This window comes from Pipistrellus hanaki (genome assembly GCF_964339955.1).
Source record: "Pipistrellus hanaki genome assembly, chromosome: 5".
NCBI classification, from domain to species: Eukaryota; Metazoa; Chordata; class Mammalia; order Chiroptera; family Vespertilionidae; genus Pipistrellus; species Pipistrellus hanaki.
In genome coordinates, this window is record NC_140507.1 from 848,107 (window position 1) to 866,787 (window position 18,681).

General features: G+C 62.5%; 1 protein-coding gene across 1 annotated transcript; it reads left to right on the forward strand.

Annotated features, from left to right (window-relative positions):
* The first annotated feature begins 446 nt into the window (after positions 1-446).
* LOC311622636 (kinesin-like protein KIF19) lies at positions 447-17,303 on the forward strand. The gene is given in 15 exon segments (XM_084883882.1): positions 447-563; positions 1,619-1,699; positions 4,889-4,999; positions 7,933-8,020; positions 9,104-9,240; positions 9,370-9,433; positions 9,436-9,482; positions 9,739-9,933; positions 10,731-10,880; positions 11,564-11,686; positions 12,512-12,659; positions 13,860-14,019; positions 15,136-15,319; positions 16,089-16,284; positions 16,822-17,303. Coding segments are annotated over 15 exon segments (2,196 nt in total). The 5' UTR covers positions 447-527; the 3' UTR covers positions 17,298-17,303.
* The last annotated feature ends 1,378 nt before the right edge of the window (positions 17,304-18,681 follow it).

Consider the following 18,681-nt stretch of genomic DNA (forward strand, 5'->3'; position numbering starts at 1 on the left):
GAGGGCGCTGCCGGCTGCTTTAGAGGCCGGGAAAGCGCTCAGCTGGGAGCGTCTCACTGCCCGTCAGCGGGTGCGTCCCGCCCTTGGCCCTGGGAAAGCTGCAAGCCCACGCCGGGCAGGGCCAGGCCGCGCACTGAGCACCAGGCGCCGTGGGGGCAGAGGAGCCTGGGTTGCCATGGCATCAGATTAGTGCATAGTCGAAGGCTGGTGCTGTAACCGTGTGCCTGGCAGACGGCCAGCCTGTACCCACTGGGCCTAGGCCACCTGGCTGCTTGGGGCTCACCTGCAGCACGTGGGCAGCCCAGCATCCCGAGGGGGCCCTGGGGCACTGATGTCACCAGGGCCACCAGGGCGGGGCCGGTGACACACCGCAGGTCTGTGCAGCCCGGGAGCAGGGAGCAGTCACCCCTGGCTCTGTCCCTCTCACCCCTCTCCAGGTCTGTGCAGCCGGGCAGCGGGGAGTGGGGAGCAGGGAGCAGTGACCGCTGGCTCTGTGCCCGCCTCTCTCCAGCCCGGGCAGCCCTGCCATGAGGGACATGGAACCCAAGGACCAGCAGCTCACGGTGAGTGTCCCCTGTGTGGCCTGAAGCCGTGGGGCTGCGTGTCCCCGAGGCTGCCTCCCACTCCTGGTTGCCAGCGCCCAGCCCGTGCAGGCCCGTCCGCCTGCCTCATGGGGATTGCCCTCATGGGGCTTAGCGACCCCTTCTCCAGACACCCCTTCACTCCCTGCCTCTGCCTCTCCCTCCCCGGGGACTCAGTACCTGACCGGGATCCCCAGACAGGATGGGTAGGCCTTCCACCTGGCCCGGTCCAGGCCCTGCAAGGCCTGACCAGACCCACCTGCTGGGCCACTGGAACCTTGGCCCATTTGCCCATTGTGAGCTGGAGCCAGGGACTTGCCCACACCCATAGGCTGGTTACAGAGCAGCCATGACCGCCCAGCAGCAGCCCGACTTCTGTGTCTCCCAGGAGGACGGTCCCGCCTGAGAGAAGAGAAGCAGGGTGGGGGGGAGGCACCGCTCACAGGGGACGGAGGAGGATTTGGGGCCGTGGTCTGCAGTTCCACAGGGCTCCCTGGGGCTCCCTCAGGGGGCGGGGCGTGCGGAGGGATGGGCCATGGAGCCCTTGCACCTTCTGCGAGCCGAGGGCCAGGTGAGGGCAGGACCACGACTGGGCCTTGGCGGGTGCCTCAGTCTCCCCATCCGAGACGAGGCGGCCACTGAATCACTGCTCCTCTGAGCGCCCTGGGGGTGTGAGCAGCTCGTGCCGCTGCGGGAAAGTTATGCCTGGCCTGGCCGGTGGCTCAGCGGTTGAGCGCCCGCCTATGAGCCAGGAGATCACAGTTCGATTCCCAGTCAGGACACGTGCCCACGTTTCAGTCTCCGTCCCCAGTAGGGTGTGTGCAGGAGGCTGCAGATCAATGGTTCTTTCATCATTGATGTTTCTCTCTCTCTCCCTCTCTAACATCAATTAAAAAGTATGTTTTTAAAAAGTTATGCCTGGAGGGGCTTAGGGTTCGCTGGCTGGTCTTATGTGCTCCACTAGGAGTGGGGGGCAACCAGGAGGGGCCGAGAGGGGGGACGAGGCCCGGACGCAGCTGCATGGTGTCCGCCCGCAGGTGGCACTCCGGATCCGCCCGCTCAGTGACACCGAACAGGAGGAGGGAGCCACCGTCATCGCCCACAAAGTGGGTGACCAGGTGAGGCTGAGGGCACAGGGTGTGTCCAGGGGGCGTGAACTCACCCTCCCCGGCGTGGCACCTCCCCTGGGACAATCGCTCATTCACCCTCATTCGTGGTTCATGCCCATCTGTACACTGGTTACTGGTCCATGAACTGTTCACCCACTCACCATTCACCCACTCATCATTCACTCACTCATTTGCTCTTTGAAGAAATGACTAGTCCGGCCAGCATGGCTCAGTGGTTTGAGTGTCAACCTATGAGCCAGGAGGTCATGGTTTGATTCCCGGTCAGGCTCAATTCCCAGAGTGGAGTGTGCAGGGAGCAGCTGATCCTTGATTCTCACCTTGTGTTTCTATCTCTCCCTCTCCCTTCCTCTCGAAGACCCTCCGCCAGCTCCCCTTCGGGTGGGGGTCAAACTGGAACAGATGAGTGTGTGATGGTGTGTGGGGTCGGCGGGGGTCACGAAAGGCCCAGGGAGCCTGGGGGCTCATGGTGTGTGGGAGAGGCTCGCTGGAGCCAGCTATCATAGGCTGAGCACTGTCCTAGGGCGGGACAGGGAGGGGCCCTGCAGCTGTCGTGTGGCTCAGGGTTTCTGCTCCTCGGACGGCGACTGGAGGCCCGGCTCTTGTGGCTGCGGGGCCTGTGGTCACGTGCAGAACAGAGCACAGATGAGGGAAGTCCTGTCCAGTGAACCGGGTTTGCCGTTTGTCATTAGAAAGGCGGCTTCCTTTTTTATTTATTTATTTTAAATATGTTCTTATTGATTTTAGAGAGGAAGGAAGGGAGAGGGAGAGAGAGACAGAAACACCAATGATGCAGAGAGAATCATGGATCAGCTGCCTCCTGCACACCCCACACTGGGGATCAAGCCCCCAACCCAGTCATGTGCTCTGGGAATCAAACTGTGACCTCCTGGCTCAAAGGTCGACCCTCAGCCACTGAGCCACGGCTGAGAACTCACGATGTTAACGTGGAGAGTTCCGTGGCGTTTAGCACCCGCTGCCTCCATCTAGTTCCAAAGCATTTTCACCCCAAAGGAGACCCACACCCACTAAGCCCAGTGGCCAGGCCCTGGGCGACTCACCCAGCGGAATCACACGGCTGGTTCCCCGCACAGAGCTGTTTCTGGGGTTCATCCATGTAGCAGCATTTTCTTTTACCTTTTTAAAAAATATATTTTTTATTGATTTTTACAGAGTGGAAGGGAGAGGGATAGAGTTAGAAACATTGATGAGAGAGAAACATTGATCAGCTGCCTCCTGCACACCCCCTACTGGGGATGTGCCTGCAACCAAGGTCCATGCCCTTGACTGGAATCGAACCTAGGACCCTTCAGTCCACAGGCTGATGCTCTATCCACTGAGCCAAACCGGTCTTGGCTCTTTTACCTTTTATTGCATTTTTAAGTCTGACTCAAGAGCGGACATCCACGCCCTGACCAGGGAGGAGCCTGCAGCCTTGGCCGTTGGGACGATGCTCTGAGTCACCGAGCACCCGGCCGGGCTCCGCTTCTTGTTGTGAAGTGACGTCAGGCCACTTGAAGAACTTCGGGGTCCGCGAAGGGTCCCAGCCCCCCGGGCCCCGGCCCCCTGGGCCCCGGGTCCCAGGCGGTAACGTTCCCGTTTCCGCGTCCCTCTCGCTCCCTGATCGCAGACTCCTTTTACGGGACCTTTCAGAGTGAGCCGGCCCCGTGCCCTCCGCCTGGTGCTCCCGTGCGGAGTTCTTCCCGCCGGGCCCACTCCCCGGGCCGGGCTGAGCCGCAGGGACCTGGCCAGGCCCTCCACGCAGGCCCGGCCCAGCCGGCAGGCTCGGGGAGCAGCCTGGGTCTTCCCGCCTTAGACCAGCAACTTCCCCGGGCCGGGGATTTATGAACCAGGAAACACCTGACGGTTCAGCAGGGCCCTGCCTCTTTCCCTCAGACTCAGATACAAGGCGACACCAGCCAGCTCAGCCATAGCCGTCGTGTGAAGGCCCCGTCCTGAGCCGTGGACGGACAGGTCACACCATACGGTCGCATCTTAGTGGTTATGTCGCATAATGAGGTTGTGTTTGATCGGTAACTCCTGGTGCCAGACATCCTTATGGACAAGCATAGGCACCTGCTTCTTGTTGTTTTCTTCGTTTTTTTTAAGCCTCGCCCAAGGACATTTTTCCATTGAGAGAGTGGAAGACAGAGGGAAAGATAGAGTGAAATACTGATGTAAGAGAAACACATTGATTGGTTGCCTCCTGCATTCGCTCTGACAAGGGCCCAGGCCAGAGAGGACAGCTCCTCAACCAAGGTAAGTGCCCTTGACTAGAATCGAACCCAGGACCTTTGGTCCTCACGCCAGTGCTCTATCCACTGAGCCAAACCAGCTAAAGGGAAGGCACCTGGTTTTTTAAAAAAGTCACTTTGGAGCAAAAAGGGTAAGTAATTATTATTATTTGTAAATTGATAAAAATCATACCTATTTTTTTTATTAGAATGGCAAAAAAATTAATATGTTTTTTGGTGTGCGCAGAATTTTAGTGATTATTTTATGTGCTATGAAATGACAAGTGAAATCGTGGCCTTGGACCCATCCCTGGAAGGAGAGAGTTGGCTTATGCCCTGGAAGATGTGCTGGCTGGAAGCCAGGCCCTGGGGCTGCTCAGCCTGCCCCCCCCCCCCCCCGTCTCCCTGAAACCTCTGGGCACCCTTCCCCCCCGGGACCTGTTTCCAAAGCCAGGCACAAGGCCATGGGAAGGGTGCGGTGACCACGTGCCGTGTCCCTGACACAGACTCCTCCCCAGCGCCCTCCGGCTCGGAGTAAACAGCTGACTGGTCTCTGATCGCTCTGCCCCCCTCCCCTTGGGAAAGGTGCCTCTGTGCCTCCGTGGTCCCCAGACGCCCTCACCCTCCTTCGTCATTACGCGTCCATGTGAGAGGGGACGGGCCAGGAGGGGCCTCAGAGAGACCAAGAGCCACAGAGCTCAGGCGGGTCCTGCTCCCGGCACCTGCGCACCCCACACCTCCCCTCTCTCTCTCGTGGGCAGCACAGCCCCCAGGCAAGAGGAGAGAGACCCGTGGGGGGTGACTGTACTGGGGTCACACAGGGAACGCAGGAGCCGGACGCTGGCTCAGCCCCTTACAGTCCAGGAAGCCCCCCCGTCCTGCGGAGCCTGCCCACCTGGTTCCCTGGGTGCCCCTCCCACCCCCTGACCCTCCGCCCTGCTTCCAGACGGTGGTGCTCCTGGCCCCGGGCGAGGACCCCGAGGACACGCTGCGTTCGCACCGGCCCCGGGAGAAGACCTTCGTCTTCGACACCGTCTTCGACCAGCACGCATCGCAGGTACCCTCTGGGCCGGGCTGTCCTGACTGCCCTCACCAAGCCCTCCGTCCCCTGGGGAGAACTGGGTGGCCAGATGGTCTCCCCATCACTCATCATAGGGGTTTCCTGATGATCAAGGAGGTTAGCAGGGTTTATACATCTCATCCATCCACATCCATCCATCCATTCACTCATCCATCCATCCATCCACCCATCCATCCATCCATCCATCCATCCACCATCCATCCATCCACCATCCATCCATCCATCCACCCATCCATTTATCTACCATCCATCCATCCATCTATCATCCAACCATCCATCCAACTATCCATCCATCCACCATCCATCCATCCACCATCCATCCATCCATCTATCCATCTATCATCCAACCATCCATCCAACTATCCATCCATCCATCCATCTATCCACCACCCACCCATCCATCCACCATCCATCCATCCACCTATCCATCCATCCATCCATCTATCCACCACCCACCCATCCATCCACCATCCATCCATGCATTCATCCATCCACCATCCATCCATCCACCATCCATCCATCCATCCATCCATCCATCAATCTATCCATCAATCCATCCACCCATCCATCTATCTACCATCCAACCATCCATCCATCCATCCATCTATCATTCAACCATTCATCCATCCATCCATCTATCCACCATCCTCCCATCCATCCACCATCCATCCATCCAACTATCCATCCATCCAACTATCCATCCATCCATCCATCCATCTATCTACCACCCACCCATCCATCCACCATCCATCCATTCATCCATCCACCATCCATCCATCCACCATCCATCCACCATCCATCCATCCATCCATCCATAAATACATCCAACCATCCATCCACCATCCATCCATCCACCATCCATCCACTCATCCATCCACATCCATCCATTCACACATCCATCCATCCATCCATCCATCCACCCATCCATCCATCCATCATCCATCCATCCATCCATCCACCATCCATCCATCTACCATCCATCTATCCATCCATCAACCATCCATCCATTCATCCATCCACCATCCATCCATTCATCCATCAATCCATCCACCCATCCATTTATCTACCATCCATCCATCCACTACCATCCAACCATCCATCCAACTATCCATCCATCCATCCATCTATCCACCACCCACCCATCCATCCACCATCCATCCATCCAACCATCCATCCATCCATCCATCTATCCACCACCCACCCATCCATCCACCATCCATCCATCCATTCATCCATCCACCATCCATCCATCCACCATCCATCCACTCACCCATCCACATCCATCCATTCACACATCCATCCATCCATCCATCCACCCATCCATCCATCCATCATCCATCCATCCATCCACCATCCATCCATCTACCATCCATCCATCCATCCATCAACCATCCATCCATGCATTCATCCATCCACCATCCATCCATCCACCATCCATCCATCCACCATCCATCAATCCATCCACCCATCCATCTACCTACCATCCAACCATCCATCCATCCATCCATCTACTATCCAACCATCCATCCAACCATCCATCTATCCACCACCCACCCATCCGTTCACCATCCATCCATCCACCCATCCATCCATCCATCCATCTATCCACCACCCACCCATCCGTCCACCATCCATCCATCCACCTATCCATCCATCCATCCATCCATCCATCTATCCACCACCCACCCATCCATCCACCATCCATCCATGCATTCATCCATCCACCATCCATCCATCCACCATCCATCCATCCACCATCCATCAATCCATCCACCCATCCATCTACCTACCATCCAACCATCCATCCATCCATCCATCTACTATCCAACCATCCATCCAACCATCCATCTATCCACCACCCACCCATCCGTCCACCATCCATCCATCCAACTATCCATCCATCCATCCATCCATCTATCCACCACCCACCCATCCATCCACCATTCATCCATCCACCATCCATCCATCCATCTATCCATCCATCCCAATCCATCCATCTATCTATCCATCCATCCCAATCCATCCATCTATCCATCCATCCATCCACCCATCCACCCGTCCATCTATCCATCTATCCATCTATCCATACATCCATCCATCCATCCATCTATCCACCACCCACCCATCCATCCACCATTCATCCATCCACCATCCATCCATCCATCCATCTATCCATCCATCCATCCATCCATCTACCATCCAACACCCATCCATCCATCTACCATCCAACATCCAACCATCCATCTACCATCCAACATCCAACCATCCATCTATCCACCACCCATGCATCCATCCACCATCCATCCATCCATCCATCCACCATCCACCATCCATCCATCTACTATCCAACCATCCATCCACACATCCATTCATCTATCCATCCATTCATCCATCTACCATCCATCCATCCATCCATCTATCTAACCATTCATCTACCCATCCACCACCATCCATCCTCTCACAAATCCACCTATCATTCCATCCAGAAGCCAGGCCCTGGGGCTGCTCAGCCTGCTCTCCTTCCCACCCACCCTGTCCCATTCCCATCTCCCATCCCCCCATCCATCAATCTATCCATCCATCGTCTATTCATCCATCCATTCATTCACCTATCCGTCCACCATCCATCTAGCACAGCGGTGTCCCTCTGCTCCCCATAACCCCCTTTGCAGCCTCCCTGCGGGGTCCGCCTCGTCTCACCCTGGGAGGCGGGGCCAGCGAGGCGAGGCCTCGGGTGCTGCAGTGACGGTGCATCCCGGGGTGGAGCCCAACTGTGCCCCCAGCCCCGCTGTGCCTGGGCGCCTCCCCCGGGGCCCTGCCCTGTCCACACGCATGGGCTCTGCCGGCCGTCGGCACAGCCAGGGCTGCTCCGCTGCTGCACGGACACCTGTGTCCTCTGTCGTCCACAGGCGGGCGTGTATCGCGCCACCACCCAGCGCCTGGTGGACGGCGTGGTCTCTGGATACAACGCAACAGTGTTTGCCTACTGCCCCTCAGGTACCGGGTGCCGGGGCGGGAGGGTCTGGGGTGCGGACTCCCTAACAGGCAGGGGGCGGTCCCTCTCATAGACGGGAAGGCGGAGCCTCAGAGGGACAGCGGCTCCCCCAGCAGCTGGTGGCAAGAAGCACAGCCTTGTCCCTGCGGCCAGGGCCCGCGGTCAGCACAGGCCGGGCCCTGGCCCTGCCCCTCCTGTGTGTGCAGAGGGGGAACCGGAGGCCCCGAGCAGGGCCTGGCCACAGCCCCAGCTTGTTCGTCCCTCGTCCGATCAACAGAGGTCACGACACCTACTATGTGCAGGCGCCAGCGGAGGGAGAGAGCGGCCTGGTCCTGCCGATCAGGACGGGGAGAGCACGGAGGGCCTCGGGAAGAGGCTCCTTAAACAGCGGGATGCGGTGATTCCGTCACCAATGGCACGGTCACCTTGGAGAGAATCTGTCCCCGAAGCCACCTGCACTCCCTTTCCATCCACCCGGTTCCTCTGCAGGCAGCCGGACACCTGAGGCCGCTATGGGTTAAAAAATTTTTTTTAATATATTTTATTGATTTTTACACAGAGAGGAAGGGAGAGGATAGAGAGTTAGAAATGTCGATGAGAGAGATACATCGACCAGCTGCCTCTTGCACACCCCCTACTGGGGATGTGCCCGCAACCAAGGTACATGCCCTTGACCGGAATCGAACCCGGGACCTTTCAGTCCGCAGGCATCGCTCTATCCACTGAGCCAAACCGGTTTCGGCTAAAAATAAAAATTTTTTTTTATTGATTTCAGAGAGAAAGGGAGAGGGAGAGAGAGACAGAAACATCAGTGATGAGAGAGAATCATGGATCGGCTGCCTCCTGCACGCCTTACACTGGGGACCGAGCCTGCAACCTGGGCATGTGCCCTGACCAGGAATTGAACCGTGACCTCCTGGTTCATAGGTCAATGGCCAATCACTGAGCCACGCGGGCCGGGGGGGACTGACAGTTTTATCTTGTTACCAGAACGGAGAGCCAGATGCCAGCGGCGGGCGTAGTCTCGGGGCAGGCGCGCCCGTGGGGCCTGCGCCCGCTCAGGGTGGTGTGTGTGGTGCCCGCAGGGGCCGGGAAGACCTACACGATGCTGGGCGTGGATGCCGAGCCGGGCATCTACCTGCAGACGCTCACCGACCTCTTCCGGGCCATCGAGCAGACGCGGGCCGGCATGGACTCCAGCGTGTCCATGTCGTACCTGGAGGTGAGTGCCGCCCGCCTCAGGTGCCCGCCTGCCAGACGGGCGCGCTACCCGGATGCCCTTGGCCGTGCTCCGCCCTCAGAGCAGCACGGGAGCCCGCCCTCTGCTTCTCAGCTGCTCTGTCTCGCCCAGATCTACAACGAGGTGATCCGGGACCTGCTGAGCCCGTCCTCGGGGCCCCTGGACCTGAGGGAGGACACCAGGTCGCGGGCATCACGGAGGTCTCCACCTCCAATGCCCAGGAGGTGAGGGCCGGGCACCGTGCTCGGAGAGGCCAGGAGGCCCTTCTCCCGGGTTCACAGCACAGCCGGGCACCTCAGCTCGGGCTGGGCAGCATCCGTCACTCCCCGGCGGCCAGGAATGGCCTCCCCCTGGCGAGGCGTGGCGTCAGCACCACTGCACGCGCTGCCCGGGGGCTGGGGCACCCGTCCCGGGCCGGGGGTCTGGGGGAGCCCGTGGCCCTCGGGCCCTCACCGGCCACCCCCGCACCTCTGTCCTCAGATCATGCAGCTCCTCACCAGGGGCAACCGGCAGCGCACGCAGGAGCCCACGGCCGCCAACAGGATGTCCTCCCGCTCGCACGCCCTGCTGCAGGTCACCGTGTGCCGGCGGGCCCGCGGCCGCCGCCCGGCGGAGGGCGTGCGCGTGGGGAGGCTGTTCCTGGTGGACCTGGCGGGCTCGGAGCGGGCGGCCCAGGTGCCTCCCCCGCCCTGCCCCTCCTCTCCCCCCATCTTACCCCATCACCTGCCCCGCTGTCTGTGAGAGGACCGGTCCCCCAGCCCCCAGGCCTGGGGTGCCCCTGAGCGCCGGCTGGGTGATGGGAGGGCTTCTGAGTGGCACCCCCCACTCGCAGGGGCGGAGGCCAGAGCCCCCGCAGGGAGCCCAGAGCCTCAGGGCCGGGAGGCAGACTGAGCAGACGGTTGCAGCTCGGGGAGGCCTGTGCTTTGAGGTTTGGGGTCCACACGGAGCTAGGGGAGCTCAGAGGAGAGGGTGGTAGTGGTGGGGCCTCGGGGCTGGCTCCTTCATTTCCCCAAGGGCCATTGTTTGGGAGACCGAGGGGCGCCTCCCTCAGGGGGCCCACATTCTCACCTTCACTGTCCGAGATGACGCTGCAAACACGCCTGCCCATGCTTCCCTCACTGGCGGTTAAAGGGCGCCTGCCAGCGCCCGCACACGCTCCCTCCCTCTCCGTGGCTGCCCTGTGTGCCCTGGGCTTCTGCTGTTCTCACCACGGCCCTGGGTTTGGGTATGGTCCCTGCTTGCAGGGCCTGGCATCCGGGGGGGCAGGTGAGGCCTGGACCTCCGTCCCCTCCCAGGGCCTGGTGCAGGGGGCTAGGGGGGTGCACAGACCGTCACCTCCTGGGACCTGGTGCGGGGGGCGGGGGGGTGCAGGGAGTGGGGGAGGGCACAGACTGTCCCCTCCCTGGCCTGGAAGGGGGGGCAGGGGTGGGGGCACAGGCCACCTCCCCACCAGCCTGGCCTCTCCCCGGCAGACCCAGAACCGCGGGAAGAGGATGCAGGAGGGCGCGCACATCAACCGCTCGCTGCTGGCGCTGGGCAACTGCATCAACGCGCTCAGCGAGCGGGGCGGCCGCACGCAGTTCGTGAACTTCAGGGACAGCAAGCTCACCCGCCTGCTCAAGGTACAGGCTGCGGGCCGGGCTTGTGCACGTGTGTGCACATAAGTGTGTATACGTCCACATGCATGTGTGTCTCTGTACACGTGTGTGTATGTGTGCCCGTATGCTCGTGTGTGCACGTTCACGTTTGTGGTACGTGTGTGAGCATGTGTGTGTGTGGGGTGCATGCGTGTCCTGCTGCCACAGCTGACTGCCTCTTGCAGGACTTACCAGCCAGGAGAGGGGCCCTGAGTGAGGTCTAAGGACCCTTTTAGCGCCCCCCAAAGACAGGAAAACACGGGAGAAACCATGTCGAGTCACGACCTGAGTGCCCTGCCCTCTCGGGATGGTGCAGCCCGTGCTCGCGTGCCTCGAGGGGCGGGAGCTCACTGCCTGTCTGCGGAGAAGGTGCCCACTGAGCCGACGCCGGCCCTCTGCTCAGGGCGGGGCCCACAGAACAGCGGGCGGACCAGCGAGTCCCTGCAAACCCGCCTCCGGTCGAGTGGAAGGCGACGGGTGGGCTTGGCACAGGCCCCCTCACCCTGAGCGTCCCCCCGAGCCTGGCCCGCACCCCACACCAGTGCCCTCCTCGGGGTTTGGAGCGGGAGCCTCGGGGCAGGGCCCCTCCTGGCCTGGCGGGGCGGGGGACAGACAGCCCCTGGGCAGGGGGCCGTCCCCGTCACCCCAGCTCGTGCCCCGCCGAGCAGGACGCGCTGGGAGGGAACAGCCGGACCGTGATGATCGCCCACATCAGCCCCGCCAGCTCGTCCTTCGAGGAGTCAAGGAGCACGCTGCTGTACGCGCACCGCGCCAAGAGCATCAGGACGCGGGTGAGCGCCCTCGCCGCCCGCTGCACCGCGCCCGGCCTGGCCCCGAGCCGCTGCGTCTCCGGCTCCCGTGGGCCTCGTGGGCCTGCTCGCTCCGCTTGGCCTCCTCTTCCCGGACCAGGGCGTCGGCGTGGACCGGCTCCCGACCCCGAAGCCAGACGTCCTGCCTCAGCTCCTTCATTTCCTTTGCAAACAATGTCCCTAGGCCCCCATGTGTGATGTGTCCGAATGTCCTCCTTTTTAAGGCTGAGGAGTACTGGTTTGAATTCCATTTTAATTTTTTTTTAAATATATATATTTTATTGATTTTTTACAGAGAGAAGAAGGGAGAGGGATAGAGGGTCAGAAACATTGATGAGAGAGAATCATCAATCAGCTGCCTCTGCACACCCCCCATCGGGGATGTGCCCGCAACCAAGGCACATGCCCTTGACCGGAATCGAACCCGGGACCTTTCAGTCCGCAGACCGACGCTCTATCCACTGAGCCAAACTGATTAGGGCTCATTTTAATTTTTTCAACAAATATTTTTATTGATGTCAGAGAGGAAGGAGAGGGAGAGAGAGAAACATCAATGATGAGAGAGTCATGGATCAGCTGCCTCCTGCACAGCCCCTATCGAGGAGTGAGCCCCCAGTCTGGGCCTGTGCCCTGACCGGGAACCCATCCATGACCTCCTGGTTCCTAGGTCGACGCTCCGCCCCTGAGCCAGGCCGCCGGGCTGGTTTGAGTCTTAACAGCAAGACGGTGTGTTCCTGCCGCACGTTCCTGGCTGTGAAGCCTCTCCGGGGCAGTGCCGGCCTGACCGTGGTGTGTCCTGCCCTCCAGGTCAAACGCAACCTGCTGGCCGTGTCCCACCACCTCGGCCAGGACACGGACGTCATCTCCGACCTGCGCAGGCAGATCGCCCACCTCACGTCCAGAATCGAGAGGCAGGAGCGGAGGGGGGGCCAGCCCGGGCTCCTGGACCCACAAGGTGGAGCCTGGCGCGGCCCTGGTGCCGCCTGGGAAGGGAGAGAGGAGGGGAGCGTGGAGGACGAAAGGGGAGGAGCGGGGAGGGGAGGGGAGGGGAGGGATGGGAGTTCAGGTACAGACAGTGCCTGTGGCGGAGAGGAGGCTGGGAGGCCATGACGGGCTGGGCTTGAGGAAAAGTAACGTTGGCTGTTTTCTGTGGCGGCTGCCCCAGTAACCCACCGGCGTGCAGGCGCCGTTCTCCTCGGCCTGGCAGGGCGTGTGCTTCCCTGCCTGGCGGCAGCCACTCGGCCAAGAGAGCGGTGTCTCCGGGTTTGGGGCTGCGCCTCCCTGATGGTCAGTGATGCCGAGCGCCTGGACATGGGCCTGATGGCCACTCGCACGTCTTCTTCAGAAACAGAGAGGAAGGGAGGGAGAGAGAAATGTCAGTGAGGAGAGAGAGTCATGGATGGCTGCCTCCTGCACCCACACTGGGCATCGAGCCTGCAATCCGGATATGAGCCCTGGTGGGGAGTGAACCGTGACCCCCTGGTTCATAGGTCAGCGCTAACCCCTGAGCTGCCGGCCGCACTGCACGTCTCCTCTGGGAGACTGTCTCTGTAGGGCCTCTGCCCATTTTCCCGTAGGATTGTTTGTTTTTATTGTCAAGTTGTATAAGTTCCTTATATATATTGGATATTAACTCCTTAGCACATATGTGGGCTGCAAATAATTTCTCCTATCCATTCCTCATCTACCTATCCATCCATCTACCCACCCATCCATCTACCCACACCCATCCATCCATCCATCCATCCACTGATTCACCCATCCATCCATCTACCCACACCCATCCACCCATCCATCTATCCATCTATCCATCCATCCATCTATCCATCCATCCATCCATCCACGCATCCACCCATCCATCTATCCATCTATCCATCTATCCATCTATCCATCTATCCATCCATCCATCCACTGATTCACCCATCCATCCATCTACCCACACCCATCCACCCATCCATCCATCCATCCATCCATCTATCCATCCATCCATCCATCCATCCACCCATCACTCGTCAATTTATCCCCACCCACCCTCACACCCACCCTCACGGTGCGTGAGCTCCTCCCGGCCGGCCTGTCTGGTGGGCAGGCCTGGAGCTCAGCCCTGGCTCAGGTGGCACGGCTCTCGGTGCAGCCGGCTCTCTTGCTGCCCCAGTCGCGATGCCCGCCCAGGGCCCGGAGGAGGACAGCCGCCTGCAGATGAGCGAGACCCGGGCCCAGCTCTCGGGGGCCTCGCAGACGCAGCCGGTGCGGCTGGAGGATGCCAGCGTCGAGCTGCACGGCGACCTGTCCCGGCACCTGCTGGCCGTGGCAGAGTGAGCGTGCCCGCCGTGGGCGGCGCCCGGGACCCGTGCCACCCTCCCGCTGGGCCGGAGGGCCAAGGAGAACGGGGTCCCTGGTGGGAGCTCCTTTTTTGCGATGGTCCAGCCTCCCTCTCCTGCCCGTGTGTCCCCACGGGGCCTTTAGCTCAGGGCTCCTTCTCTTCCCTCCAGCCCTCCCGCCTGGGGCAAGGCTGGAGCAGGTGGGGACAGCATCCAGGTCCCGCTGGCCCTTCACAGGCTGGAGCCCAGAGCCAGCCCTTAGGCTGGGGACAACCCGTGTCAGGGAGGGCGATGCTAAGGCTCGAGGTGGGGCCGGCCGAGGGGGTGTGTCCACTGGCCGGGCTCTCGGACTGCCCAGCTCTGTGGCCCGTCCACCGCAGTGAGCAGCTGCCGTGCTGGGGCTGGCCTGTGCTTTGTCACCCAGACAGGCATGGGAGGTGGGCACTGTTAGCAAAGGCACGGACACCCGCATCGCCGACAGCCTGGACGGCGGCCTCCGGGCCACCCTGCATCCCGCCGTGTTTTCTCCTGCCCTCCTCTCCCCGCTCTGCTTACCCGCACAAGCGCCTGCTTCCGAGGCTCTCCGCCCCTTCCCAGCCGCCGCTCCCGTGTCCCTCACGGAGGCCCCTGCCAGTTCTGCCCTGAGCTCTGGGCCCAGGGCAGTGCCCAGCGGAGGGGCGGGGAGAGGAGAAGGGGGAGGGGGGAGGAGTCCAGGGGGGGAGGGCGGGCTGGCTACAGGGTCCTGTGCTTAATCGCTCGGCGATCACACTGCAAACATTCACCGATTCTTTTTCTTAAATCGACTTTTATTACTTTTTAGAGAGAGAGGAAGGGAGAGGGAGAGGGATAGAAACATCCATGAGAGCCAAACATTGATCGGCTCCTGCACACGCCCTGCCGGGCCTGAGCCTGAAACCGGGCATGTGCCTGACCGGCATCGCACTGTGACCTCCTGGTTCATGGGTCGAACCACACCGGCCGAGCCATTCATCTGTCCACTCTTCCCAGTGTTTGTCCGACAGCAGTACCATCCTGCCATGCCCGTGCCCACCCCTGTGACTGGGTCAGTGGTGCCACAGGGACGCTGACCCGCCCCTGTCGTGGCTGCAGCTGGGAGCGAGAGAAGACCCCCCACCGCGCGCAGGACGAGGCGCCCGAGAGGGACCAGCAGGCGGTGGCCGTGGCCGACGCAGCCGGGGACGAGGGCGAGTCCGCGGAGCCCCACGAGGGGGCCCTGGCCGGGGAGGAGGCCGCCCCGCTGCTGGCCGCCCAGCGGAACGCCGCCGCCCTGCAGGTGGGGAGGGCCGCCGCCCGGGACACCTGGTGGAGTCTCTGGCACTGACGGCTGTCTGAGCACCGGCGCTGGCAGCAGCCCCACCACTGGGCCCCTCCCTCCCTCTGCGGCGGGAAGCCGGGCTCGGCGGTCCCCGGGCAGGAGCAGAGCTGGGCTGGGGCTGCTGCAGATCCATGTCCCTGCGTTAGTGACGGCCACGCCAGGGGCAGGGCCAGCGTGCGGGCGGGAGGCCGGGCGGAGGAGCAGTTGTAGGCAGGGCGGGGGGCAGGTCGAGTCCACCAAGAACCCTGATGCTGGTCTGAGGACACCCTGCTCCTCGGGGCGGCAGGGCCTCGGCTGCTCCGGGAGGGGTTTCCGCCGGCCGCTCTCACAGGCTCCCCGGAGAGAGGCCAGGGCCACGGCCGGAGCCCGCTCTCGCTGCCCTCTGGAGAGAGCCTTCTCCAGGGCTGTGTCCTGGGAGAGCGAGTTATTTATTTATTTATAAATATATTGTTGATGTCAGAGAGGAGGGGAGAGGGAGAGAGAGAAACATCAGTGATGAGAGAATCATGGGTCGGCTTCTCCTGCATGCCCTGCACTGGGTTCCAAGCCAGCAACCCGGGCCTGAGCCCTGACCGGGAATCGAACCTCTTGGTTCATGGGTCGACCTTCAAACGCTGAGCCACACCAGCTGCTGCCTATTTTCTTGAGTTTGATTTGCACACCGGGCCCATGGGGGGAGCGGGCAGTGTCCGTGGGGAGACTGGGGCACAGACCTCGGTCCCTGCAGGCGGAGCTGGAGCAGGGCCTGGCCAGCCCCCAGGGGAAGGCGGCCCCGGAGCTGGAGGCGGAGAACATGGCGTGGCCGGCCGGCCCCCGACACGGGGCGCACCTGCTGGCTCAGAGGGACCTGCTCATCGGGCGCCTCCGCCAGCACCGGCGGCTGTGTGAGCAGATCATCCGGGACCAGCGGCAGCTCATCCAGGGTGAGGCCGGGCCCGCTCCCCTCGCGTGCACCCCGGAGTGGCTGTGCCCGCCAGGCCGTGCCCTCTGCGGAGATGCACCGAATGGGCTGCCCGCCCGCTGGGACCATCGGCGTTATGCCACCCCAGCCCCCCACTCCTCCGCAGCCCAGGCCAGCGTGCCCTCTGGTCAGCCTCAGCTGACGGCGTGGGGCTGTGTCCGCTCGGGACACGAGTGTTCAGCTGCCGGAGCCTCCGCCTGAGTTGTCTTTTGGGTGCTCACCTCCCACGGCCCGTCAGCTCTGGCGGGCACCTGCACCCAGGAGCGTGCCCCTGACCAGAATGCCCCCGAGCCTGGCTGTCAGGCCAACGCTCTAACCACGGACCACGCCAGCCAGGGTCCTTTGAGGCCTAAATTGCGCGGTCTTATTCTTGCGGCGTGTGTGGGAACGGAGTGGAGGGCAGGCACAGACACATGGTCTTGGAGGGTTTGCCTGCCGACGAAGGGCGAGCCCGTCTCTGCACCGGGCGCTGTGCCCTGACGCCCTCCCTCCCCCGCAGACGCTGGCCTCCCGGTGCCCGCGGCTCTGGACGCACGCTACGGCCTGTACACGCGGGCGCTGGCCGAGGGCTCGCTGGACCGCCTGCTGCTGCTCTCAGCCACGGCCGCGGCCGGCTGCCGGCCGGTGAGCCCCGGCACGGGCGGGGTGGGCCCTGCTCGGCGTGTCCCCGCCCTCCCACCTGGGCTCAGGCCTGTGCCGAGGCCGTGGACACTGGCCCTGGAGGCGGGAAGAGGAACTTGGGGACCCCAGGAGCCAGGCTGCTCTGGCCAGACGCACCGAGCAGTGCCGGTTCCGGCCGGTGTGGGTGGCGGGCCTGGGGGCCTGGGTGTGATGCCCACAGGCAGGTCTGCCACCTGGGCCGCAGCCAAAGGTCCCGGCCGCAGGGAGGAGGCCTGGGCCAGAGCGTCTCCTGGCTCTCTCTGGGGGTTTCCAAGGGGCCCCTCAGCCCTGCCGCCCATTCCGGGGACCCCTTAAGGAAGGAGGTCAGGGTGGAGAGGGGGACGCCCGAGGGAGGCGGGGGTGGGGGGCGGGCTCTGAGTTCCTAGACCAACATGGTCGTCATAAGCTCTGCCCATGCCGAGACTGGGCCTGGTCCACCAGCCGCAGACACTCTGCTTTGCTGCTTTGCTTCTGGAGAAAAGGGGACCCGTGACTTTGGCCAGCGTCGCCCCTGCGCCTGTTTCTTATGTTGTTATTGACTTCTAGACAGAGGGAGGGAGAGGGAGAGAGTCATGGGTCAGCTACCTCCTGCACGCCCCCCACTGGGGATGGAGCCCACAGCCCGGGCCTGTGCCCTGACCCGGAATCGAACCTCCTGGTTCATGGGACGACGCCCAGCCAGTGAGCCCCACTGGCCAGCCCTGTGCCCGTTTCTGCTCCAGGTCAAGGCCCCCGCGGCCCGGCCCTCGCTCCTGGACAGAGAGCCCCGTTCTGTCTGTCTGTGTCTGCTGGGGCTCCGAGGAGAGCTGTGGGGGGGGCCGCGGGGCCTCAGGGCACCCCGGCTGATGCCTCCCCAGCTCCCGTCTCCGTCTCCCGCAGGATGGCGCTGTGGGGAACACAGCTCCACCCCCGGGGGTGGCCCGCGGAGACCAGGATGACAGGAAGCCAAGCGCTCCGAGGGCGAAGCCCGTGGCCTCCGGGCGGAGCCCCCCGGCCGGCCCGGACCTCGAGGAGGTGGCCTCCGGCACCAAGAGCATCGCCCTGGTGGCGGCCTCCCGGCGCTGCCGGGCTCGGGACCGCGGGGGCGGCAGCGGCCGCTCCTCCCTCCACCTCCCCGAGGAGCCAGCCCCGGACTCCGGGGACACGAGCCCAGCAGACGGGAGGCGGCCCCGCGCCAGCCCCGCCCGGGAGGGCTCCGCGGAGAGGAAGGCCCGGAGCGGGCGGCGCCCCCGCCTCAGCCTCAGCCGGGGCGCACGGCCGGTGGGTGGACAAGGCCTGGCGTCCGGTCCCGGGTCCCGGCAGACCACACAGAGGGCAGGCGGCCCCAGCAGGGAAGGGTGGATGGGTACCCAGTGAGAGCACCCAGTAAGGGCACCCAGGGGAGGAGAGAGCCAGGTCCCTGCACCGCCTCCCCCTGCACGCCCCCATGGGGATGGAGCCCACAACTGCCTGCACCCTCACTGGGAATCGAACCCTGACCTCCTGGCATAGGTCAACCCTCAGCCACTGAGCCAGCCAGCCGGGCTCAGCCTGTGTATTTAAACGTGAGCCATCACAGTGGGCTAGGTGGGAACCCGTCCGTGGGGAGGGCGGTGCTGAGAAGGGAACGTGGGACAGACAGCCCTTCCTGTGGGTGTACGATCACGGAGACCCCAGGCACCCGGAGCGGGCTGGCACACAGGAGGCGCTGACGCAGTGC